General features: G+C 44.3%; 1 protein-coding gene across 2 annotated transcripts; it reads left to right on the top strand.

Annotated features, from left to right (window-relative positions):
- The first annotated feature begins 226 nt into the window (after positions 1-226).
- Positions 227-24,925, top strand: hsf2 (heat shock transcription factor 2). Of its 2 annotated transcripts, none has more exons than XM_080882215.1 (12): positions 227-552; positions 948-1,056; positions 11,435-11,562; positions 12,878-13,002; positions 13,754-13,829; positions 14,170-14,231; positions 15,447-15,525; positions 16,806-16,936; positions 18,079-18,366; positions 21,918-22,020; positions 22,854-22,920; positions 23,316-23,365. In XM_080882215.1, the coding sequence occupies exons 1-12, from the start codon at positions 460-462 to the stop codon at positions 23,348-23,350; spliced, it is 1,296 nt and encodes a 431-aa protein (XP_080738341.1). In that variant the 5' UTR covers positions 227-459; the 3' UTR covers positions 23,351-23,365. The 2 variants fall into 2 exon arrangements, with proteins under 2 accessions (XP_080738341.1, XP_080738340.1); XM_080882214.1 differs by lacking the exon at positions 23,316-23,365 and adding an exon at positions 23,603-24,925 and having other exon boundaries at positions 235-552.
- The last annotated feature ends 312 nt before the right edge of the window (positions 24,926-25,237 follow it).

Below are 25,237 nucleotides of genomic sequence, written 5' to 3'. Positions count from 1 at the left end.
TTGCAGGTGTGTGGTGGTTGTGAAACATGTATGCCAACGATCCATCCTGACCACCCCACTGAGAATTTCCTGGCTCCGCCGCTGGATTGCACGTGAGCACGGGCTGGGTGATCCCCGCACCCTCCCCGTCCTATCGGAAACGTGTACATGGACGGACACGTTTGCGGGACCAATCGAGATTTCCGAGTAGAGTCTGGAACCCCCCCTTAAAAAAGTAAACGAGGGACTTGACGGAGACCGATGTGCAAAGCCTCTCTTTTGTTTGCATGAAACTCCACGTGAGAAGGCTTACGTAAAATCGTTTTTGACCAATCAGCTCCTGCTTACTAGAACCGGAAGTTGTACGCCATTGGCGTTTTCCTTAAAGCAAGACTTGACCAGCGTTTTTATAGGCTACAAAACAAACCTTATATTACGGGTTTTTAAATTTCGAAGTGTACCTGTCGTTAAATTGGCAATATGAAACACAACTCGAATGTCCCAGCTTTCCTCACTAAATTGTGGACGTTGGTCGAGGACACAGACACCAATGAATTTATTTGCTGGAGTCAGGTAAAGTTAAAGCTGCATACAGCTAGCATGCTAGTTTTAAATGCCAAAGCAAACAAAACATTTAGCTAGCGAGAATAACCTAATTTAAAAAACGGTAATCAAAATTAACAACAGGATGTGATCATCCTTGATTTTCATAACATGTATTCGACAAATTGCATTGTGCAAAGCTAAAAACAAACTATTAGCTAGCCAGTAATTTTTCTTTGCTGCGTGTCTGCTGCTTAGCTAGCCTACGCATACAGAACCAGTCCCTGCATGCGAGGATCAGTTTCAAATTTTGGCCTCTACAGGTTGATAATTGTGTTTGTGTGTAATTACGTACACGCTAAAATAGTTCCAGTTGTCCTTGAAGGTGCGTTCTCACTGTCGTAGTGTTGATTTTTTTTTTCCAGGAGGGCAACAGCTTTCTAGTTTTGGATGAGCAGCGCTTCGCCAAAGAGATCCTCCCCAAGTTTTTCAAGCACAATAACATGGCCAGTTTCATCAGGCAGCTCAACATGTGTAAGAATGCTTTCGTTACCTCATCTTGGTCTGTAGCTGTCAAAGCAAACGCATTCTGCTTCTGAAAGGTGTCCTTTTTTCTGCTGAAGAAGTTTGTTTGAATTTGGCTTTTTGTGTATTAGACAGCTACGCAGGTGCTTTGTAAGTAGTAACACACATGTCAGTTCACTTCATTCATTTCTGTGCAAAGATCACAATCAGGTTATTGTTTAAACACCCATCCACTAGACCACCTAGCAAAAATGCATGGACAATATCAAGACCGCCATTGATTACAACTAATTTGTAGATTACTTTCACAGTTGTTTGTTATATGCCTTTGTTTTTTCACATTTTAAGTTATTATAGTCAGATTTAGGGTGGGAACCATGGAGTAGGCTGCGATACATCAACTTATGTCCTGTGGCATTTATCAGAGTCACATGCCATGGTCGTAATAAAGCTGTTGGCTTCACTACAAGTGTAGCGTGAGCTTCAGTCTTTCAGATACTCCATGCACCTTGTTGGTGAAGTTGTCCCTGAAACTGTTGTTCTGTGACATATCACAATAGCTTTATGACGGCATTCCGTTTGTCCTCCTTTTTTGTAGGTACCCCCTTATAAAGGTTAATGAAGTGTTAAGTAAGTGAAACTGATAGGGTAGTGTTTTTAGAGCAGTTGCATTAAAAAAAAAACAACAACGTATTTTGCTTCATCTTATCCATGACCTTCAGGGCTCACAAAATTTCAAAATCCCTGGTAGCCCTTCGGGCAGGGACTCTTCAATTTTGGTAGCCCAAAATAAATTTAAGTAGCCCGAATAAAAAAGAGAGCAATTTTTTGATTGATGTTTTGTTTCCTTTACAATATTATACATTAAAGTATAATATTGTAAAGGAAACAAAACATTAATCAAAAAATTGTTGAAACACAAATTACAACATTGTATAAAAATTACAATCATCAACTCAAATACTTGGTTCTAATTGAACAGAAACTTCTATGAACTTGTAAGAACTGTGTAGGACATGAATCAGTCTGTGTCAGATCCTGAATTTGAAATTTCCACTGAAGTCACGGGTAAGAGGCAAGTGGAACCAAGATCTAGGCCATTTGCTTTTTGAAGTTTGCAAAGACTGCTAAATTTTGCCAGTGGTAGTTCACTATTTTCAACATAGTACGCTGTTTTAAACTGATTTTCAGGTTTATTTTTAGTATGTTATTTGCAATTGGTGTTTGTTCTGGGAAAGATATTGCAGACTGAGCAATAATGCATTTCTTGCATTTCTCATGGGTTCTAATGGGGGCCTTTCTTAAAATGACTGGTCCCAGTAACAAAGGCGCTTGTCGACTCAGAAATCGAGGGAAAACCAACAACACACCCGGCAGAACATTATGTTATTTACACGGGTGCACATAAGTGGTCCGCATGTGCGCATTTGCTGTCAAAATAAAAGAAGCGCACCAGATAAGAAGTTGCAACGTGCGTTTGCGTCCATATAAAAAGCACTGTTTTTGTCCGCTAGAGTGGGATTTTCACAGCACATTCTGCACCACATCTCTGTGCGTTCATCGTTTGTTTGAAGCCAGCTCACCTCCTGCAACCACTTTTCCGAGAATACGTGCTTCTTTTGTGGTTCGGACTCCTTCTGACATTTCTTTGGAGGTGGAGGAACATCACAGTAATTGCTTAAAAATGACTTGGGTCGTTGCTGTGCTTTTTGGAAGTCGAATTTCCCAGAGGAACCCACCCGAGGGATTAATAAAGTTCTATCTTATCTTATCTTATCTTATCTTATCTTATCTTATCTTAAAGGAGCTTCTTCGATATCTTTAAGAGTTCTAAACAAATGTCTGTCCTCCAGAAAATCCTATGTACGCAAACACGCGTTGCAACTTCTTATCTTGTGCGCATTTTTTATTTTGACAGCGAATGCGCACCTGCGGACCACTTATGTGCACCCCTGGTTATTTAGCTTGTCATATTGCAGCCACAGAAATTCTTTTGTCCATGAAACCATAAAGCTGCACTTTCTTTTTGCCTTATAGTCTGATTTGTCATAACTTTTCCGTTTTGTGGTAAGCTTTTCTTTGGCTGTCACTTCTTCACCCTGACCTGTCTTATTTGGCTCAGCAGAACTAAAATATATATCCTGCTGCTTTTACACACGCACTCACATAACGCTCAGCGATTCTCTGTGCACATGTTTAAGCTGCGGGAGATTTCACTTGTCATGTTTGCATAGTAAGCTAACGATTGATAAGACGATGTCAGAGGAATTGGTGCGCAAATTATCGTTGTAACGGTGGACCCAAGAAATACCAGCCGGAGCGACTTTTGACAGTGCAGAACTTTTTATTAAGCTCGGGTTGTAGTGGACACATGTACTCCGCGCTCTCTTTCTCTGCTGTCACGTTCCTTCTCCGTCTGTCACTGCCAACACATAAAGAGACACAATCACTGTCAGATCCCAGCACACCTGTTCACCCCGCCCCTGCGCCGCCCCGGGAGCTCACTGCGTCACGCCTCCTCTGCAGCTGGCCAAGGACCACACCCACGCCACACATCCCCACCGCCCGACTGAGGCCGGGGCCCATCCGGCCGAACCTACTCCCCCCCCCCGCGAGCGAGAGAGGAAATCGGCCACGACCATCTGCGCGCCCGGCCTATGGATCACCTTGAACTTAAAGGGCTGCATGGCCAGATACCACCGAGTGATCCGGGCGTTGGCATCCTTCATGCGGTGGAGCCACTGCAGCGGGGCGTGGTCCGAGCAGAGGGTGAACGGGCGGCCCAGGAGGTAGTAGCGAAGGGAGTCGACCGCCCACCGGATCGCCAGGCACTCCTTCTCTACGGTGCTGTACCGTGACTCGCGGTCCGTGAGCTTCCGGCTGATGTAAGCGACCGGCCGGTCAACTCCCCCCACCTGCTGGGACAAAACGGCCCCCAGCCCTCTGCTCGAGGCGTCAGTCTGCAGACAGAAAGGGAGGGAGAAGTTAGGTGTGAACAGCAGCGGCTCTCCACAGAGAGCCCGTTTCACCTGCACAAACGCCGCCTGGCACCGCTCCGTCCACTGGACCAGATCTGGGGCACCCTTGCGGGTGAGATCAGTCAGGGGGCTGGTCAGGTCCGCGAACCCTGGGACGAACCGCCGGTAATAGCCGGCCAGCCCCAGAAACCGTCTCACCTCTTTTTTCGTCTTGGGACGCGGGCAGGATGCAATCGCCGCCGTCTTCTCCACTTGAGGTCGCACCTGCCCGCTCCCCAAGTGGTACCCCAAATACTGTACCTCCCTCCGTCCAACCGCACACTTCTTCGGGTTGGCCGTGAGCCCCGCCTGCCTCAGGGACTCCAGCACCGCGGCCACACACCGCACATGCCCCGCCCACGTGTCACTGTAAATGATGACGTCGTCTAGGTAGGCGGCAGCATAGGCAGCGTGGGGCCGCAGCACCCGGTCCATGAGGCGCTGAAAAGTGGCAGGGGCGCCGAACAAGCCGAACGGAAGCGTCACGAATTGGTATAACCCATACGGAGTGGAGAAGGCCGTCTTTTCCCGGGACTCTGTAGACAAGGGAATCTGCCAGTAGCCCTTGGTTAAATCCAGAGTCGTAAAAAAGCGAGCGGTGCCCAACCGGTCCAGGAGCTCGTCGACCCGGGGCATGGGATAAGCATCAAAACGTGACACCTCATTCACTCTGCGATAATCGACACAGAACCGTATAGACCCATCCTTCTTTGCTACAAGGACGATGGGGCTACACCAAGCACTGTGTGATTCTTCTATTACTCCCAGCCTCAGCATTTCCTTCAATTCCCGGAAAACAATTTGCCTTCTATGTTCCGGCAGCCTGTAGGGCCGTGAACGCACCGTCACGCCAGGCCGCGTCTCAAAATGGTGCTCTATGAGAGAAGTACGGCCGGGCAAGGGGGAGAACACGTCGGCAAAGCGCTGTTGCAATGCAGCAACATCCGCCCTCTGGGCCTGTGTGAGATGGTCACTGCAATGGAGGGAGGCGGGGATGCTAGACTTTGGCGCCTCCGGCCCCAACTCATCTCTCCCTCTTACCAAGCTCACTAGAGAAGCGGTCTCCGCCTCCCTCCAGGCTTTGAGGAGGTTGAGGTGGTAAATCTGCGTGGCCCCGCCCCTGTCCGACCGTACCACTTCATAATCAACGTCCCCCACTCGCTGTGTGACCACGAAGGGTCCTTGCCACTTGGCGAGTAATTTAGAGCTGGAAGAAGGAAGTAACACAAGCACCTTATCTCCCGGTGAAAATTGCCTGAGTCTAGCCCCTCTGTCATACAGGCGTCGCTGCCGCTGCTGGGCCTGGAGCAAATTCTCCCGCGAGAGCCTCCCCAGTGTGTGCAGCTTTGCTCGCAGGTCCAGCACGTACTGAATTTCACTTTTCGCAGGGCTCGGACCTTCCTCCCAGTTTTCCTTAATCAGGTCGAGCACCCCCCGCGGCTTCCTGCCGTATAACAGCTCGAAGGGAGAAAATCCCGTGGAGGCCTGGGGCACCTCCCGCACTGCAAACAACAGAGGGTCTAACCAGCGATCCCAATTGCGTTCATCCTCGCGAATGAACTTACGAATCATGGATTTTAAAGTCTTATTCAGCCTCTCCACCAACCCATCAGTCTGAGGGTGGTAGACGCTGGTCCGAATAGATTTAATACCCAGTAATTCATACAGTTCCCGCAATGTGCGCGACATGAACGACGTGCCCTGGTCAGTCAGTATTTCTTTCGGAATACCGACTCGGGAGATGACCTGAAACAGTGCCTGCGCCACGCTCTTCGCTGAAATGGTGCGTAGCGGCACTGCTTCCGGGTACCGCGTTGCGTAGTCCACCAGGACCAGCACAAAGCGATAGCCGCGTGCACTCCGGTGCAATGGCCCGATGAGATCCATGCCAATACGCTCAAACGGGATCTCCATCAGCGGTAATGGGCGCAACGGCGCCTTTGGTACGGCCGGCTGGTTAACCAGCTGGCATTCGGGGCACGACGCACACCAACGGCGCACGTCGGCCCAAATGCCCGGCCAATAGAATCGGGCCATTATGCGCTCCAGAGTTTTCTCGCCACCCAAGTGCCCTGCCATGGGGTTCGAATGAGCCGCCTGGAAAATCATTTCCCGGCGGCTTTGCGGCACCAACAACTGTGTGCGGATTTCATTAGTGTGAGTGTCACGGCTCACTCTATAAAGCCGATCGTTCCGCAATTGGAAATGAGGGTACGTTCGCGCAGCGTCGGGGCGCACCGAGCGACCATCAATATCCATCACTTGGTCATAGGCTGAGCGTAGGGTGTCGTCCCGAGACTGCTCTAGTGGAAAATCTTCCGTGGGGTACACAACGGGAGGCGGCGGGGCTTCCGTGGAAGTCCCCGCCTCCTCCTCCCCCCCAGAGTCAGCGTCGGTCGACCCCGCGTCACCGCCGAGCGCCGCGCAAACGTCACACGAATTTACAGACCGCGATCGCATCCCCGCGTACTGCCCCAGTAAGCTGTGGAACCCCGGCCAATTCGTACCCAAAATAAGGGGATGCGACAGGCGCGGGCTAACCGCCGCCTTCACTCTATGCGTTTTGCCCCTGAATTTCAGCAACAGTGACACTACTGGGTACTTGTGAACATCCCCGTGCACACATTTAACCTCCACCCAGTCAGCCTCCAACAATGCCCCGGGGCGAACCAAACTTTGGTGGACCAGAGTCTGCGTGCAGCCCGTGTCCACCAAAGCATGGCGAATACCCCCTTGACACCTTACCGGCACGCGGTACGTCACTCCTGGACCGGGGGCGGGCGCTGGAGCGCCTGCAACGCGGAACACCTGCCCCACCTCCATGAGCGGACAGTCTCGGCGCAGGTGCCCCGGCCGCCCACACTTCCAACAGTCCGGCCCCGGCGTCTGTGCGGCTCCCCGTGGCTCCGGGGCAACCTCGGCGGCCGCCGGGGTTCCGGCGGGAAGCAGCGGCCGGAACGGGTTCCTGGGGCTCCACCCTGCTGCCTGCTCCGTTCCCGCAGGGCCGCCGCCTCTCCTCTGCGACGCCGCCGCCGGTGGCCTGGGCGGCGGAACACGGGCGCCCCGCCGCGGCTCCTCACGGCCCGGTCCCGGGTCGGCCGCCAGATGGTCCTCTGCCAGCGTCACCGCCGCCGTCAAATCCGCCGGGCGGTGGCAGCGAACCCAACGAGCCGTCGCCTCGGGCAGGCCTCCCACGAACTGCTCGAGGACGACCATGGTCAGCATCTGCGTCTCCCCAGCCGAGGGGCCCGGTCGCAGCCACCTCGCCGCCGCATCCTCCAGCTGCCGAGCCCAGGCAAACGGCCGCTCCCCCCCCGACATCCTGCTGGCCCGGAACTGACGGCGGTAATCCTCCGGGGAGAGCCCCAAACGATCCAGCACCGCCCGGCACACGTCCTCGAACACCCCCCGCGAGCCGGGGGGCAGGCTCAGCGCCGCCGTCTGGGCCTCACCCGACAGAAGCGGCAGCAGCCGGGCGGCCCACTCCTCCTCCGGCCACCGACAGGCCACCGCCGTGGCCTGGAAAGCCTCGATGAAAAACCAGCGGGTCCTCCCCATCCCGCATCCGGTGCAACGTCACCGACAGCGGAGGGGCGGGAGCCGGCGCGGCCGCATTCCCCAGCAGCTGCCCCAGAGCCGCGGTCTGCTGCTCCGATTGCAGGCGAAGCAACGCCAACTGTTGGTCCTGCGTGGCCGCCTGACGAGCCGCCATCGCCGCCATGTCCAACATCATCTGGCCCAAGATCTGCAGCGGCTGGGCGGGCGGCGGGGCGGGCGGCGGCGCCGCCGGGGGAGCAGGGGGAGCCGGCAGGGGACCGGACATCACGCGTGGGTTTCGGCACCAGTGTAACGGTGGACCCAAGAAATACCAGCCGGAGCGACTTTTGACAGTGCAGAACTTTTTATTAAGCTCGGGTTGTAGTGGACACATGTACTCCGCGCTCTCTTTCTCTGCTGTCACGTTCCTTCTCCGTCTGTCACTGCCAACACATAAAGAGACACAATCACTGTCAGATCCCAGCACACCTGTTCACCCCGCCCCTGCGCCGCCCCGGGAGCTCACTGCGTCACGCCTCCTCTGCAGCTGGCCAAGGACCACACCCACGCCACAATCGTCATTCACCAAACAGTACTGTCGCTCTCTATACACAGTTCGCGCAATTGCAAAGTGAAAGCAAAAAACAAGCGCAAATTCAAACGCGATTTCAATATGTCACATATTGACAGTGGCTCACCGATGCCAATGACATAATTACCCAGCTACATTTCCGAAAGAATGCAAAAGCATTGACATATATTTTTCCTTCCTACAATAGCCCAACGGGCAGGGCAGAGAGAGATTTTGGTAGCCCGACTGGAAAAATCGCTAGCCCTGGGACGTCGGGCTAGCGATTTTGCGAGCCCTGACCTTATTGCAAAAGCAATCAGTATGATGTATTATTTCACTCCTAGTCTCATTTCCTTATCACTTGGGATAATTTTAGAGACTGCTGGATAGTATAGTAACCACATGGCATATTGCAAGTATTACCTGCTTCCTAGGAGACAATCTATTCAGTGCCATGCTCAGTCACTGGCTAGTGTGCCAGTCTGCATGGGCAAGATACTAATGCCAAGTAAGCACTTACAGCAGAGCAGAAATGCATTATATCCGAACCAGTCCATTTACTATGTATAGCTACTTACTGTAAAGAATTAACACTGTAAACTAGAGCAGGGCGATATGGCCAAAAGTATTTATCACGATATATATTTGAAAATTTGCAATAACGATATAACTGACAATATAATTGATGCGAGACAAAATACAACTCCACAACATTACTAGCACAAAAAGACAACCTTCCATTTATTTCCACTTAAACAAGAAGCTGGTTTTTATGTACATTAAAGCTTTATAAAAATGTAACAGTGCAAATGCAAATTCCTTGCTGAAAGTTTAACCAAAAGGCATTTCCAGTAGAAATGGGCTGACATATCCTGAGCATAACCATGTATAATATCCACTGAAGTTAAAAAGAGGTGCTTTGCAACATTAAACTGCAGTGTGCAGTACGTATTTTTCGGACCATAAGGTGCACGGGATTATAAGGCACATTAAGCGAAACAAAGCAGTCAGATAAATCAAACTTTATTAAACTCATTCTTCTTGCTTCCTCCACTTCTGTACCATTGATTCATTAATGTTGAATTCTCTGGCAGCTGCGCTATTCCCATGTTGTTGCAGTATATTAATGACTAACCTTGTATTGTGGATGAATTATCTCAGTTGTTCTCCTGACTGAAGTTTGGTCCATTTACAGCATCCTGCCATGCGATTGCATTTGTCTCTAACTATCAGGAACTTTAACGTTAACTTTTATAAGTGGAAAAGTGTTAGTGTTCGTCCTCCAGCTTCACTGTTTATGTTATGCTAACATAGCTGTGTCGCTAGCGATCACGTAGCACATCATTATATACCAGCTAGCCCAACTTCAGTAACCCTACAAACGTCACTGCTGTTTAGTTTCCTGTCTTCATTTATGTTGGACGTGATAGCAGAGCTGTACGTTTGAATTTTTTCAGAAATCTCTCAGTCAGAACATGCTATATCATGCTTAGGTAACTAGCGAGCTAAGTTCCGCTAGCTTCCTGCTAACTTCTAACTCCGTTAAATGTAATAAATTTTGTTTTCATGGATGCCTGGAAGTTAAACTTCATAGTTACACCTGGTAAAGCAGCAATGCTGATCGTTTTATTAAAGATGAAAGAATTTAGACAGTTTTTAACTCTCAGTGATGCTGCAGTGTTCGTTTGACCTGAAGCATACGGAGTTTAGGACTCAGATTACTACCAGACTAAAGATCATCTTAGTCCGACAAATACGACAATAACAACGGCCGCTTGCATGTTCTGCAAAAAAATGTGCTTTGTCGTGTATCTGACGGACAAACACCAAACCAGTTCCACATCACTGAAGTTGCACCATTTTTACAAACCAATTCTGGTTCATCTGTTTCACTCAACAATCGGCCATGTGCGTATGAAAACAAAGGCACTGCGCATGCGCGTTTTACTCATATTCTATCGCGATATTTCATTTTCCTATCATTGCCTAACATTATACCGGTATTACCGTGAACGGTATAATATGGCCCAGCCCTAGTGTAAACTCACCTTTTACGTTTTAAATTCAGGATGCGGTTGTTCTGCACCAATGTAACAATAAAATTGGCTAGAATCACGGGACTACAGCAGGCACTGTGTGACAGTTCTGTGACTCCCATTTTCAGCATTTCTACCAATTCTTTCTGAACAGTTTTGTCTTTTATGTTTTGTCTTTTAACCTGTAGGGCAGGGCATGTTTCTAAATGCCATTGTATTCAGGGTTAGGCCATAGTACCTGGTACCAGGTACTAAAATAGTACCTCCAAAGTGATCTGAGAAGGTACTGAAATCTGGTGTAAAAAGACTCCATGCCACCCATTGGCTAATCAGTGGCGTCACTCGATGAGTCATGAGAGAGTCTTGTTCTCAAAAATCAAAGCTGCCATTTTTGAAACCCAGCAACAAGGAAAATAGCAAGAAAAACAATGCTGTGGTCATCTGACAAAAAGCCACATAGCGAGCAGCAGGTAACTCATCGCCTCGACGTCCACCTTTGTTGTAGCGTTTGTGTCGCATACTAATAACATCAAGGGACGCTTGGCCGTGTTGCTGTAACAACAACCAGCCATTGGGTTGTAATGTGCCATATGGCCATTGTCAGCGTTCCATCAGGGCGCACCGTTTGACCATCAGTTTTCATCACGTGGTCAAAGGCTGAGTGTATCATCCATGGAGTGAATTATTGGAACTGGGCGGGTCTCCTGTGGGTCTCAGTGGTGGCTCTTCCCCTGAGCGAGTGTCCTCGGGTCACTTGTCCAGTTTTCTCAAATTTAGATTTTGTTTTTGTTTTTTATTCTTAAAAGAAATGCTGCACCCGATCCTGCCAACTTTTCAGCTCATAGCTCTTTGAGAATCACCTTCATATAGTAAAAATATTTTGTCTTTCAAACTGTTAACTTTTAATAAATTCAACAAAATTTTATTTTATTTCTATCGTCCAAATCACAGCAGCACTTGCTTTTGTTTTTATACTGTAAGGTAAATACCTTAGAATAATAGGGTAATTAGTGGAGCTCCCACCAGGCATCGAGTCAGTCACGTGACTACAAGCTATGGACTTAGAGGGGGCAAAAGTCACAAAACACTGAAATCTATGATATAATTTTAAGTTTTTGGTTTTTGATCGTATGACTGTACAAGTGTCAGTATACTGTATATATACTTGAAATCCAGGGTCAATTGATTGTTTGTTTTTCTTCCCTGTTCTTTGTGTCTGTGTGTAGATGGATTCCGTAAGGTGATGCACATTGATACAGGCATTGTGAAACAGGAGAGAGACGGTCCAGTGGAATTTCAGCACCCCTACTTCAGACAAGGACAAGATGATCTGTTGGAGAACATCAAGAGGAAGGTGGTGTCTTCCACCATTGTGTCATGTAAAAATGTAGCTAAAGTTACCCCCATGATTCAGACAGCTGCCAGTATCTATGAGTCCCAAACCTTGATGACTTAAAAAATTGATTGTTGTTTGTCAAAAACATCCTCCTGCTCCTTGGAAACCTCCTGACCTTCACCATCATATTTTTCAAATGTATACAATTTCATTAGGAGTCTAAATGTAAGATGCAAATGACAGCTTCCATTGTCTTCTAGTTAGGTTGAGAGAAGACACTTTCAAGTTTGTCAGGGAATTTGTTTTAGTCCATTTGAAATTGTGTGCTTCTTACTGATAAACTGAGGCTGCTGAACTACAGTTCCATGATATGAGAGTTCTGACATTTTTCCACTAACTGTAAAACAGTGAAGAGTAACATAAGAGGGTATAATCCTTAGTAGCATAAGGAACAAATGTTTTTACCCTTCAGCTGTGAAAAGCTCATGTGATATTGTCACCCTGCGGGGCAGGCTGGCAACATGGACACGCCAATTTGTGAATGCAATAACCCAAGAAGGAAGTCACCTAGGGTTTTGAAATTGATGCCATAGATGCATCTACTAAAAATCATGGAGCAGTTAAAATCTTAGTGACCTCGACCTCAAGGTCAAGGTCAGAATTCAAGTTTTCTGAAAATCAGGTGATTGCTAACAAAGCGATGTAAGATTTTGAAATTGATACCATAGGTGCATCTACTAGGAGGCTGAGGAGTACCGCTGGCCAGCACCCATGTTTTGTTTTTTTCCTGATCTCTGGGGGATTTCCAGAAAATGGTAATGCAACGTGCAGCCAGACTCTGATAGTGTAGAAAGAGGCGCTGGTGTGAATGAGGCAAGTTGTGTTTTTGAGTGCTCGGGGTAGAAAAGCGCTATATAAGAACCAGTCCATTTCCATTTATCATACACAACCATGTGTTAAGAAGCTCCAGTCGATTGAAATGCTGCCTTGTTTTAGGAAGTAAATATGGAACAAAGTATTTTGCAAACCATTTCCTTTTTTTCTGAATCAAAAAATGATTTTCAGTCAGAAAATTCAAATGTCATTCCAAAATTTTTTTTTTTTTTTTACATTTAGCCTATACCACAGTCACATTTGGACCCCTCTATTTGTTTAGTGTCATTACAAGGACGACAGTAACAACTGTTACTTCGCAAATAGTCTCAGCTGTGCTAAATCATCTCAGAGAGAGTTTGTTGATGAAACCATCTGCTCAGTCTTCTGATCCATTGTGGCAGATCACAACTTTGCTGTCCTTTAAGCACAAGACTTAGTCATGCTTTATGTTTTTCAGGTTTCTAATGCTCGACCAGAGGACAACAAGATTCGACAGGAAGACCTGACCAAGATTTTGGCAAGTGTTCAAAGTGTTCACAGCAAACAGGAGAACATCGATGCCCTGTTGGCAACACTCAAGAGGTGAGTGTAGGGCTTTAAACCAACAGATGCAAACCAACACATCTGGAGAAGTTGCATGTAAAGGTTTTGGTCAGTAAATAGTCATTTGTATTTCTTATTGTTATTGGTATCATTTTTTTAACACAACAAAAATACAGAAACCTATCACACCTGACACTATGTATGTTCTGAACAGGTCACCGTCAATCACAGAGCTTGGTCGTGTAGCCTGCTGGATGAAGTGGTAGTTACATGTTAAAGTAACACCCAACTAAATAACAGGTTTCTCACCAGAAAGTTAAATTGTTCCATCCACTTTTAAAACATTGTTTCTTTTTTGCACATTGGCAGTGTTTCAAAGTGAACATCTCAATGGCCATTGCGCATAAAAGCCTGTAATTTTCACTCGTCTTTCCTGCTATCAAAATGCACCAGGACCTGTAATTTAGGAGAAATAAGTCAAAAAATATACCTTTGAGATATTCCTGTTTGTGCCAGAACAAAGGCATGAAAACACATCTCTTAAAGTGTTTTATATTTGAAGTTAAAATAGATAAACTATATATGTTCCATTAAAATTGTTATGCAGATCAGAGAGAGTTGAGCAGTAAGCTCGTGCTGATTTGAGATGTAATAACCCGATTGTGTTTGATCAGTGTATCAGGAAGGAATTCTTACATGAATGCAAGACTGTGTAATCGAATACTGAATCTTACAGGTGACAGCTGGTCCTGTAGTCCAATCTGTTGACTGCAAAAATCGTATTTTTCAGAGAGAACGAGTCTCTGTGGCGAGAGTTATCAGATCTGAGACAGAAACATGCCCACCAACAACAGCTCATCAAAAAGGTCAGCAGTCATATGATTTGGAACTGTATTCATAAGTTATGATTGTATCTTCATTAGATTATACTGAATTTAAAGTTGAACTTCTTTTGTAATAAATGTCATAATATTATGCCTTATTATTCATGTTATGTTGTTGATATGTTATTAAAAGACTCTTTCTAATTACTTGGTACATTGAAAGCTAAACAAGTTTTTTAGTGATTTATCCCGTTTCTTTTACCACCTAATTTTTCAGCAGCCAGACGTAAAACCTTTATCAGCATGTATTAAAAATACAGAGATGAAAAGCGATGAAGTGTTCATGTCAGGCTTGAATTTTTCATACTGGTCTTTTTTTCAGTTGCTCCATTTTATTGTTACATTGGTGCAGAACAACCGCATCCTGAATTTAAAACGTAAAAGGTGAGTTTACAGTGTTAATTCTTTACAGTAAGTAGCTATACATAGTAAATGGACTGGTTCTGATATAATGCATTTCTGCTCTGCTGTAAGTGCTTACTTGGAATTAGTATCTTGCCCATGCAGACTGGCACAGTAAGGAATCAAACCACAAACCTTCTGATTAGTAGATGACCACCCCTATACTAATAAGTTGCCAAAAACCTTGTGTGTTAAAGATAAATAAATAGTAACAAAAGTAACGGTCAAGATGTAATTTAGGGAGGGGAAAAAAACTGTGTGGTAAGCGGTAAGTAAGACTGCTCGTGGATAAAGGGCGTCTGTTTCCAGTAAGGGTCCCCAGGCTAGGATCCTGTGGTACTTACAGATACAGACAGACTGGTGATGGCTAACCAACTGGAGACACCAGTGGTGGGCAAGCAGACGACTAATCCTGTAGTGATGTTGACTACTGAGGACAGACACCCTCTCTACTTTTAGGATTAGGCTTAAAACTTTCCATTTTGACAGTATACAATAGTAAGGGCTGGATCAGGTGATCCTGAATCCTTCCTTAGTTAAGCTGCTAAAGGTCTAGGCTGCTGGGGGATTCCCATGATGCAGGGTTTCTTTTTGACTAAACTCACTATGTGTTTATACACCTCTACATTTAATTATTAGTTATATTCATCTTTGGTCTTCATATTGTCTTCATCCCCTCATCCCAACCGGTCGCAGCAGATGGCCACACCTCCCTGAGCCTGGTTTTGCTGGAGTTTTCTGCCCGTTAATAGGGAGTTTTTCTTTCCCACTGTTTCAAAGGGCTTTGCTCAAAGGGGGTTATATGATTGTTGGGGTTTTCTTTGTATTATTGTAGGGCATTTATACTTACTGTACAAGGCGCCTCGAGGCAAAAGAAAATTGAATTACATTTTGGAAGTGGGGGTTGTCAGTTTTATGTAAGGCGTATGTGATAAAAATAATTCACTAGTATAACACTAATATCATACTAATAAAGTTACTGTTGTAGGTGTTTCAAAGTGTAACTTTTTGTGAGTTTAAATTATACAAATGATAAAGCTGCTTTTTTATTGATTACTAGTGACATAAAATATTAGTTTGGTTTTCAACAAAGGGTTGGCCATTAAATACAATGGTACAACAAATAAGAACTTTTAACAATAAAGATGTTTTCCAAAGGACTACCATATCACAGTTTTTGTCTTTGTTTTTAAACAGGCCCATTCTTATGAATGGCAATGGGAAGAAGCCCAAATTCATTCACCAGATCTATGATGACAAAGTGTGTGTTGAACAGGTCAGTAAAGAATGGTTACTGTTCACATTATGCTTTTCAAAAGTATTGTTTTTAAGTGCTGCCTTAAATAAATTAGAAGTCTAGTGATACCAGAAATGTTTCCTGTATGATTACCAATATAGTAACTCTGAACTCAATACCCAACTTTGTACCACAGCAGAAAAATGAAAATTTCTATAATGTTAGCCATTGCAAATATTTTATCTAACTGAACATAATTAATTTTACAATCACAATGGTAACGTGTATTTCAGGATAACAACACCAAGTACTATCTCATTAACAAGTCAATCACGAGCTGCTGCTCTTGTGGGTCTCTTTAATATGTAGTTTTTTTATGTGGCTGGCCTTAGTCTTCAGCATGTTGCTGTAGCTGATTTGCAGCAACTAACCAAACCAAAGCAATACAAGACAAGCGACTGGCTTCCTGTGTTGACACAGGTTCTTGGCATTTAGTTTGAAAGTCCTGATTGTAATTCAATTAATCTGATGGTCTGATTAATTTAGAGAGGTACTGAGTTTTTCCATGTAAGAATGAATGTATTTATTAACTTTTTGGTAAAATTAGAGTAAGAGAAGTATATTTATAACTACAAGCCTCATTCATCCATTCACAAATCCTGTCATACAGGCACTTCATTCTCTGTCCAAGTACTTTGCCAAGCACACAAACACTCACACTCACTATAAACTGATGCTTTGGGGTAGTTCAGGGACTCAAACTAGAGGAGCCAGACTGAATCACTCACCTTCTAATTTAATAGAAAGTGTGCTGGACGTCCTGAGCAGTAGTCACACTAAATGATCAAATACAAATTCAAAACAGTTTGTTTTATTATTTTTTTTGGGATGGATCCCAGTTTTGCTGTTCTTTGCATACTAAGGTTTTAAGTTGTATTTGTAGATGCAGTGAAGAACTCTGCCCCTGACCGTTGGTCACAGATGTGCTTGTGCAGGCAGTGATTGCCACAGCAGAACTGTCTACTCTTGAGGCTGTGGCTCTAAGTGCCTAAAGTTATTGACTATTCAAAATTTGCTTTTATATTTTTCTCTGCGTACAGATTTCATTCATCTAAGACTATGAACAACAGATGATGATATTCCCAAATTCTTTGCAATTTAAAGTTGAAATGTTCCGCTTTAAGGGTTTTGTTCACCTTGCCGTGTGCGTGCGTGCGTGGTCCTAAAGTTGAGCATTGGCATGTTGATTATATCATCTTGTAAGAGCTCTGTAAACAATCTTTTCTAAAGTCATGAATCTCTCTGTGCCCCGTGTTAAGTCCTCTGTCAGTAGTATCAATGGCGTAAAGGGTTCTGAGCTGTCTGATGATGTCATTATCTGTGACTTGCCTGAGAATGATGGAGAGGTAACGTCGGAGATCACAGAAGAGTCACAAGCCTACGAGCAAGGGTAAGACGATTTACCTAAGACTTCTTGAAAGGCATTAGCATTCTGCCCTTATAACATCAGATGGTAACATCTTAACAGCTGTAGTAGAGGTGTGCTTTGCTCTGTCAAGTGCCTTTGAAGATGTTGAATTGGTACTCCAACCTGTTACACTGAACAATGGAATAGTCAGTTTGCATCAATACAATCTATATAGTGTCATTACATGACATGTTGCTACCAAACAAGACCCATCATACTTGCTGAGCTCTTTGTAGCTGTGAAGTAGTTACAGTGGTGTGAAAAACTATTTGATTCCCCCCCCCGTTTTTTTTTTTTTTTGTTTGTTTGTTTGTTTTTTTAAATATGTTTGTCACACTTAAAGTGTAAAGAGTGATGCACCATTGCATGCATCAATTACATCCTTTGGTGGACATAAATGATTCCCCAAATACTTATTTGGGAAACTAAAAAAGCAGTTCTGCATGGCATGATCGCTTCATATGCATCAAATAAAAAACACACCAAACAAGAAATCAAATGTGAAGCACAAAATGACAGAACTATAAATCTATTTGCAACCAATCAGTTTGAAAAAGCTTTGTGAAATAAGGAAAATAATTTGGAATTAAACTCATTGTTAAAAATGAGGTCCACAGATTCCAGTACAATTAGGAAAAACAGGTAAATACCTAGCAAATCTTTCTGATGTATTTCTGTTCCTTCGCGGGCCCTTGGATCAGTCGACCAGCTGCTTTTGGTTGTCCCAAAAATTGAGGTTTTTCACTCGTGGCTCGTTTTCACCTCGTCCTGTTTTCCTTTTTGTATGTCCTTGTCTTGTGTTATTGTTGCTTTGCTAAAAAAAAATTTTTTAAATAATGATAATAAATTTTAAAAAGAGGAAAACAACACACTTCACTTTCAACATTTGTTCATTTTTCAATTCAATACAGGTTTGAAATAATTTGCATATTATTGCAACATTGTGGTGTTAATTTTCCCACTAAATATTTTACTTTAAAGACTGGTAATGTATATGGCAACCAGTGCCATAAAGTCTTTGCCAGTTAAGTAAAATGACAATACACTGACTTTAGAAAGTTGTGTTTAGGTTAAGTTTTAAATATATTCATATAGTTAAATATATTCTATATGTTTTCCTTCAGCGATGTCGAAATTGTGGAAGTAGAGCTCGAGAGCTGTCCAGTGCTTCCAGCTGAAACAGAGGTGTGCACCACCATTACAGAAGGCCTCAAACACACTGAAGCTGTGTCGGCAGCCGCAGCAGATGACGGTCAGAGGAGCAGCACTCTAGACAGCAGTGGAACAACTAGTAGTGCCCTACAGCTTAATAAACCCTCAGTGCTGAGTCTTGAGGACCCCGTGAAAATGATGGATTCCATCTTGAATGAGAATGGAGCAGCAATATCACAGAACATCAACCTGTTGGGGAAGTAAGTTTGAACCAAAATTCTCACTGAATATTGATGCTTCATTGGTTGTTTAGATTGTGAGACTTTTATTTTCAAATAAGACTATCGATCCCTTTCAGATGTTTACAAAACATTTAAATGGAGCACTGAGCTGATGTGGAACTGATGGCTGACTGGTTACACTGAGGTCATCCCTTGGTTATAAGATACTCTGTGACCCAGATCCTTCTGTGTGAAAAACTGATCTTCCAAACTACGCGGGGGATCATCGTAGTGTAATGCATAGTCAGTTAAACTGGTGTGTGAATATGGGTCACTCTAATGTTGTTGGACCCTTGTGGCCCTCGTGAGTCTTTTACTGATGATTTGGTAAGAAACATGAATGTTAGTAGCCAGGTAGAGGTCATTTTGTCGGCCTCTGGCAGTGCTCCTCCTGTTCTTTGCACAAAGAAGCAGACATTGGTCTTGCCGTTGGATAGATGCTTTTTTTTTGGGGGGGGGGCTGTCTTTTGTTATCTTGTGCACATTCTTGAGATTATGCTGGGTGACATCAAAATGTCTTGTGATGGTGTATATAAAGATGAGACAGCACTTTTACTGGGCTGCAGGTACCGTCTCATGCTACAAGTAGTGAAATGGACACTTAACAAGAAGCAGAACTCAAGTAAAATTAGTCGGGAAGGATGGTCTGTGTCTACCACCTGTAAAACCACCTTGTTGGGGTTGTCTTGTGCACTTGTTAAGAAGTTCAGCAAGCTGTCTATACCTGAGGACTTGGAAGCTGCCAAACAAACACTCACAGGCTTTGCCACCTGCTTGAAGAAGCGGAGAGATGGTCACCAGGAGAATAAACCAGATATTCTCCACTGGCCATCCAATAGCTGGCATTTTGGCTAAGTCTCAAATATGTTCAAAGGATGGCTAGAGGGCAAAGGAGCACGATACTGGTTTTTTTTCTCACCAGTAGCTCTGACGTCACATGTAAACTGTAGATAGAGGCTGGGGTTAACCACACCAGGCAAGACCCCAGGAGCAGGCTGTGCAAAAATAGCTAAATAGTTGACACACAACTGGATGTTTCCACGGGACAGTTATCGCTACGTTTCTGAAATATGTAAACTACGCTTTAAAGCTAGGTCTGCCCCAGGTAATCAAATAATTTAAATGAACTCTGGAATTCTGCTAGCCAAATATCGAGTAGCCTAATATCAAGTGAGAACTACACGAGAAGTTACATTTAAAAGCTATCATTGGATTACATGTGCAGTATCAAATGCACCCTTCCCATGTTTGTAACATGTAATGTCTTAGCTTTAACAAGGCGTTATAGAAATGTCCATGTGGAGGCCAAAAAAAGTCTTTCGTTTTCTGCCTGCTAGTTATTTATACTGGGTTTCTTTAGCTGTTTACCAGCTAAAGTTCCCACGGCACATTGTAAAAACATCCCTCTGGCCAGACATGATCATTATTTCTGATGCCTCAAAACATCTGATCATGCTGGAACTCACAGTGCCCTGGTAAGAGCAGATCCAAGAGGCCAACGAGAGAAAGCGCGCAAAGTACCAGGAACTAGTGCAGGACTGCAGGGGAAGGGGCTGCAAGACTTTCTATGAGTAGGGATGGGTACCGGTGTCCGGTGCCATGATGGCACCGGTTCTGACATAAACGGTAGTAACCAGACCGCAAAGCAGCGCACATTTCGGTGCTTTATTTCGGTGCTTTTTTTTTTCCTGAGCTGTGATACACTTCTAGCCAATAATTTTACGTTTCCGAGGATAGTAGGCGGGTCCAGGTACGTGCGTTCTTTTAGAGCAGAGCTACAGATTAAAATGTCCAAGGCGAAGCGGTCAAAAGTCTGGCTGTACTTCACAGCAAAATATGCAAACTCAGCAGCCTGCAACAAGTGCTTTAAGCTGATACTGTGATACTGTCAAAGGAGGTAACACCTCGAATCCGATGAAACACCTGGCGACGCATAGCGTTTTTTTTAAAAGCCCAGAAATGCGCCGTATGATAGCTTGCTGCCAGACCTCACACCGAGCGCATCTACTGTGCGTGGATTGCCTGTTATCTGACCCGGAGTTAGCAATATCCCCCAAAAACCCCGAAGAGGAGAGTCCTGGCCCCTAGCCCTGCCAGTGTAGCAGAAATGATGACGGATGATGATGCAGCGGCAGCCGTTCTTCTCTGCGTGAGTAGCTTAATGTTCGTGTGTAATTTACGTTGAGTAGGCTAACCACGTTATTACATTAATGCATGTAAAGTGAACTAGCAAACATCATCATAGCTACATGCGGCTGTCTTCTTGTTTGATGGCAGATACTCCCTTCACCCTGGCCAAAAAGGCTAAAATGACCAAAGAAAAAGTGGGAAACAGTTAAACATGAGAGGTTTAGGACAAAGTTTGTGTTTTTTCCATTGTTTAAGCACTGCTTCCAGCCAAGAGTGATACCATATATGCCCCATAGCTGCAGAAAAGGCTAACATTGTTATCTTTTTACAAAAAACCAGCTGAACATGAGAGGTTTTTGGACCAATTTTGTGTTCTCCATTCTTTAAGCACCGGTTTGAGCACCGTTTGAGCACCGGCACCGTTTCAAAAGTACCGATTTGGCACCGGTATCGGATAAAACCTAAACGATACCCATCCCTATCTATGAGCCCATAGAAGTGGGTTGTAGGGGCTTTGCAGGACAATCACTCTGCAAAGTCCTGGGCCGACTGGGAGTGGCTGGGGCAGCCAAGAAGAGGGCTATCCAGGCTGTGAACAAAGCGGCAGAGAAAGCCACAAGGTGGCTGTGGATTGAGAGGGCTGATCCATGGGCAGCTACTGGTACCAAGTTGGGGCCTGATCACCCCCGGCTGGGTCGCCTGGGCGAGGGTGTATGATGTTGCGAGACCTGAAACACCTGAGGATACATCACAGAAGATGCGTACCAGTGCATCCAGGAGATGTGTCTTGCATAGCCAGCCTGTCCTTGGATTAGCCACTTAGTTCTCCAAACCCTTTCACTACAACAGTACCACTTTCTGCAAGGCAGCACAAATCACAGATTGTTTTTGGCAAGCCATATAAACTTTCACTGGAAATCAGTTATGGTTAATGTCATGTGTTAGACTGGTCAGGCACAGTTTCCCAAGAACACTGATTACACTGAACCTTATCTTAGCTAATTAGCACATACCCTTGCTCTGACCTTCCAAGCTGGATTGACCCATCCATACTGACAGTATATGTTGCTGTGTTTATGCTGTCTGTACAGAGTCATGGAAGCAACATTGTAAGGGGGCTGATTATGCACAAGATGCATATGTAACATTGTAAAAGCATTGCATGTGCGTTGCTGTTTTTAGTATTTTAAATACTTTGCTGTGTGCTGTGTGCTGTGTGCAGTATGCGAACCACAAATTCCCCAAATTCTAGACAGCTGAACAGGCATGTAGTACATTTAAGTGTCTAGTGCTGTCACATTTTAACTCTACAACTCCATGTTGGTCATGTGATCATGTGAATATGGTGTTCCATTTCATTCATTTTATTTAACGTGTGTGAATTTGTCTTTTTTTGTTAGGGTGGAACTCATGGACTATCTGGATAGTATTGACTGCAGTCTAGAGGACTTCCAGGCCATGCTTTATGGAAAACAGTGTGGCATTGATTTTGATACTCAAGAGGTAAGATAGCATTATACACACACACATCATAAACACCCACTTAGGTCATTGGTGGTTTCTAGCCTTAGTCAAACTGATCAGATGTGTTATCCAAAACTGGATAAGCTGACCATTGGTACTTCCACTGCTATAAAGGTAATGTAATGGGAGTATTTTGAGGTAAAAATATGGAAGGAGCCACCCATTCATTTTCTGCTGCCTGTCCATCTCTGGGACGCAGGAAAGCCAAACCTACCTCTCCCCATCAACCTCCTCCAAGCTCTTCTGGGGGAGGGGGCGCTGAGGCATTCCCAAGTTGGCTGAGACATAGTCTTGCCAGTGTGTCTCCTCTTAGTTTCGACATGCCTGAATCACCTCACCTAAGAGGTGGTTCTAGTCAAGTGTCTGACTCTGTTATCTCAGGGCTTTCAATTGGAGGGAGGACTTTTGTTTTAAGTCCTTCCTGAATGACCAAGCTGCTAACCTCTTCACTATCTGGCCTAGATACTCTACAGAGCAAGCTTCTTTTTCTCTGCTTGTATCAACAATCTCATTCTTTTAGTCACTACCAAAAAGCCATGGCCATAGATGAGAGTGGCAACATAGATTGACTGGTAAACTAATAGCGTCGATTGCACACTCGGCAAGAAGAGACTGCAGCTGCACCAGTCTGCACGTGCCAGTTTTCTTCTCAGAGACACTTGCAAGTGTTCCACATATGGCAGCAGCTCATTCCCTGTCTGTAAGAATATTTGTTCTTGAACATGTAAATCTGTTCTCTAACTTCTAATTTACATCTATGCTGTTAGCTTTTGTCTGTTTTAAAGCTTCTGTCTTGTGATGTCACCCTTCAGGAGAATGTGCCCTCCAAAGGGAGCACAGCAGAGGTGAGCAAAGGGAGGAGTGAGGAAGATAACACAGGTAAGGATAAACTACACAATGAACCAAAGATAGTTTTAAATTAGCCATTGGATATATTGCAAATCCAAAAGGTACTGCTGAAATGAGTTAGATGCATATGGATGTCATTATTTTCTAAATTACAATACAACAGATGTACAGTAACTATGTACTTTCAGTATCCTGTAGGCAATTACTGATTGTTAATGCTATAAAGTCGTCACTGTTTTGTGCTGTAAATCTGTAATACAGACTGTTATAAGCAGTTACAAGCAAAACAATCTTCCTAAGATTAGTACTTAATTTGGTATGATACTACTGAAACATTACACTTTATTAGGGTTAATGATACTTCATATAATGCCATTTAAGCTTTTATTTCCCACACTGTGGTGTGAACTTGCTGGTTTTATTTAATAAGCAGCTGATTAAGATTTGGAGTAATATCTAAAATTACAATTAATTAACAACTCTCTCTACCTGCAACATTGTGTCTCCAAATCGGCGTCAGAGAGCAGACATTCAAATATTTCACAAGTTTAGTTAGTGTTGATTGTTTGAAGCTCTTTTCTTTATGACATGAGCAGATGATCATTAATGTTATGTTGTTAATAAAGTTGTGAAACATCCTTTACTTTTCCTGTGTTTTTCTTCATTGAACCAGATATATTTAAAGTTTGTTTTTTGTTGCTCCCCCCACAAGATAAGCAGCTGATCCAGTACACCACCTGCCCTCTGTTGGCTTTCCTCGATGGCTGTATTCCTCCTCCAGACCTGGATCTAGCCATAGACGGCAGCAGCACAGGCTCCTCAAGCACCCAACATGAGCCTTCTTCCAGCTCTGTGGCTTCTATTGATGCTGAGAAGTCATCAGAGATAGTGGACACCAGCTTGGAGTCGAAGCAGGCACATCGCAGCTCGCTGATTCGCCTGGAGCCCCTGACAGAGGCAGAAGCTAGTGAGGAGACCCTGTTCTACCTATGTGAACTGAGTCCTGCTGGGCCTGAAGCTGATTCAGTTCAGCTTAGCAGAGTGTGAACACCGAGACTGCTTCAATCACAGACTGTATCCCTCAGTTATGTTAATACTTCCTCTCATCTCTGGAGTTCTTTTAAACAGCAGAAAATGAAGCGAAAATCTTCGCGGCTGCAGTTTGGACACATTTTTAGATTTATGACTTTGGCTTTGGGTAATAGTCAGTCACTCAAAAGTCACATCTGATTACTCCATACTCATTCTCTTTGTGTTCTGTAAGGAAAACAATCCAGGAAAATCCTGGAAGGTGTGTTCGTCATCTGTGGGAGGGGCACAAAGAGCTAAATGAACTTCCACATTTCTGAAACTTGATCATTTTACTTTCAAGTTCTAGAACTTGAATTTTTTTTTTCAAATCAAAGGTCTCAAATGTAAAAATAAGGCACAAAGTGGAGGCATTGTAATCACTTGTGTATAAGCTCTGTTCATCTCTGTGCTGCTGGATCCACAGACAGAAGAATACATTGGCTTTCGTTCCATCTCCTTCAGCGTCTTTGTAGTCTAAAGAAAACTGCTTCAGTTTTGCTTCTACAACTTTAGTGAGGATGAACAGTAAACTGTTGTATATAATTTAATAATCTATTTATTCTAGTTTTTGTTTATATTTGGCTTAATGTTTGTGCACAGAGCTTAGACTTTTCATTAAGCAACATTCCTGCGGATTGTGTTTTGTTTAGGGAACACCTTGGAAAGTAACTTGTACATTTACATTCAGTTGAATTCTGGAGGACTGGGGCAAACACTGGATTAAAAACGGAAACGGAGGATAATATTCAATCCTTCAGTCAGCTCATAGTTTTCATTCTCAGAACTGCAGACAGAAAAAATCTTGATGATAATATGTGAGTGGCTTTAGCATGTGTGCATGCTACAGATATGATAGATGTGGAAAGAATGCGCTGTGTCCACCCGACCACACACGAGACATACAAAATATATATTGCGAAATCTGTCCTGCATTCCTTTAGCAGTATATAACAATAAAGTTGAGTTGTTGTAAGTGTCAGTGTGTTTTTTGGAACGGTGGTCATAGATCATAGAGAAGTTTGATTTCTGTTTTATCATCACCCGGCCGGGCAGACAGTAGCTCCAAAATGAGGCACAGTACAGTTGGTGCTCCTACTACAAATTCAGTGACAGAGGTCAAGTTTTCTGAACATTTTGTGAATGTGCTAACTGAAGAAAGAAGCCACCTACCATTTTTAAATTTATACCTTATTTATTGGGAGACTGAGGGCCAGCAGCATTTTAACCTTTTAGCATTTTGTACACAATAAGACAAATAAGAATATGAGAAAAGTAG

This window comes from Rhamphochromis sp. 'chilingali' (assembly GCF_963969265.1).
Source record: "Rhamphochromis sp. 'chilingali' genome assembly, chromosome: 5".
In the NCBI taxonomy this organism is placed as follows: domain Eukaryota; kingdom Metazoa; phylum Chordata; class Actinopteri; order Cichliformes; family Cichlidae; genus Rhamphochromis; species Rhamphochromis sp. 'chilingali'.
This window is presented reverse-complemented; position numbering and strand designations above follow the sequence as displayed.

What these genes read in the sequence shown, in the direction of transcription:
- hsf2 (XM_080882214.1), top strand. Translation starts at nt 460, where the DNA reads ATGAAACACAACTCGAATGTCCCAGCTTTCCTCACTAAATTGTGGACG. An exon ending in TGGAGAACATCAAGAGGAAG is followed by an intron (nt 11,563 to 12,877) that starts GTGGTGTCTTCC and finishes TATGTTTTTCAG; the next exon opens with GTTTCTAATGCTCGACCAGA. An exon ending in AACATCAACCTGTTGGGGAA is followed by an intron (nt 18,367 to 21,917) that starts GTAAGTTTGAAC and finishes TTTTTTTGTTAG; the next exon opens with GGTGGAACTCATGGACTATC.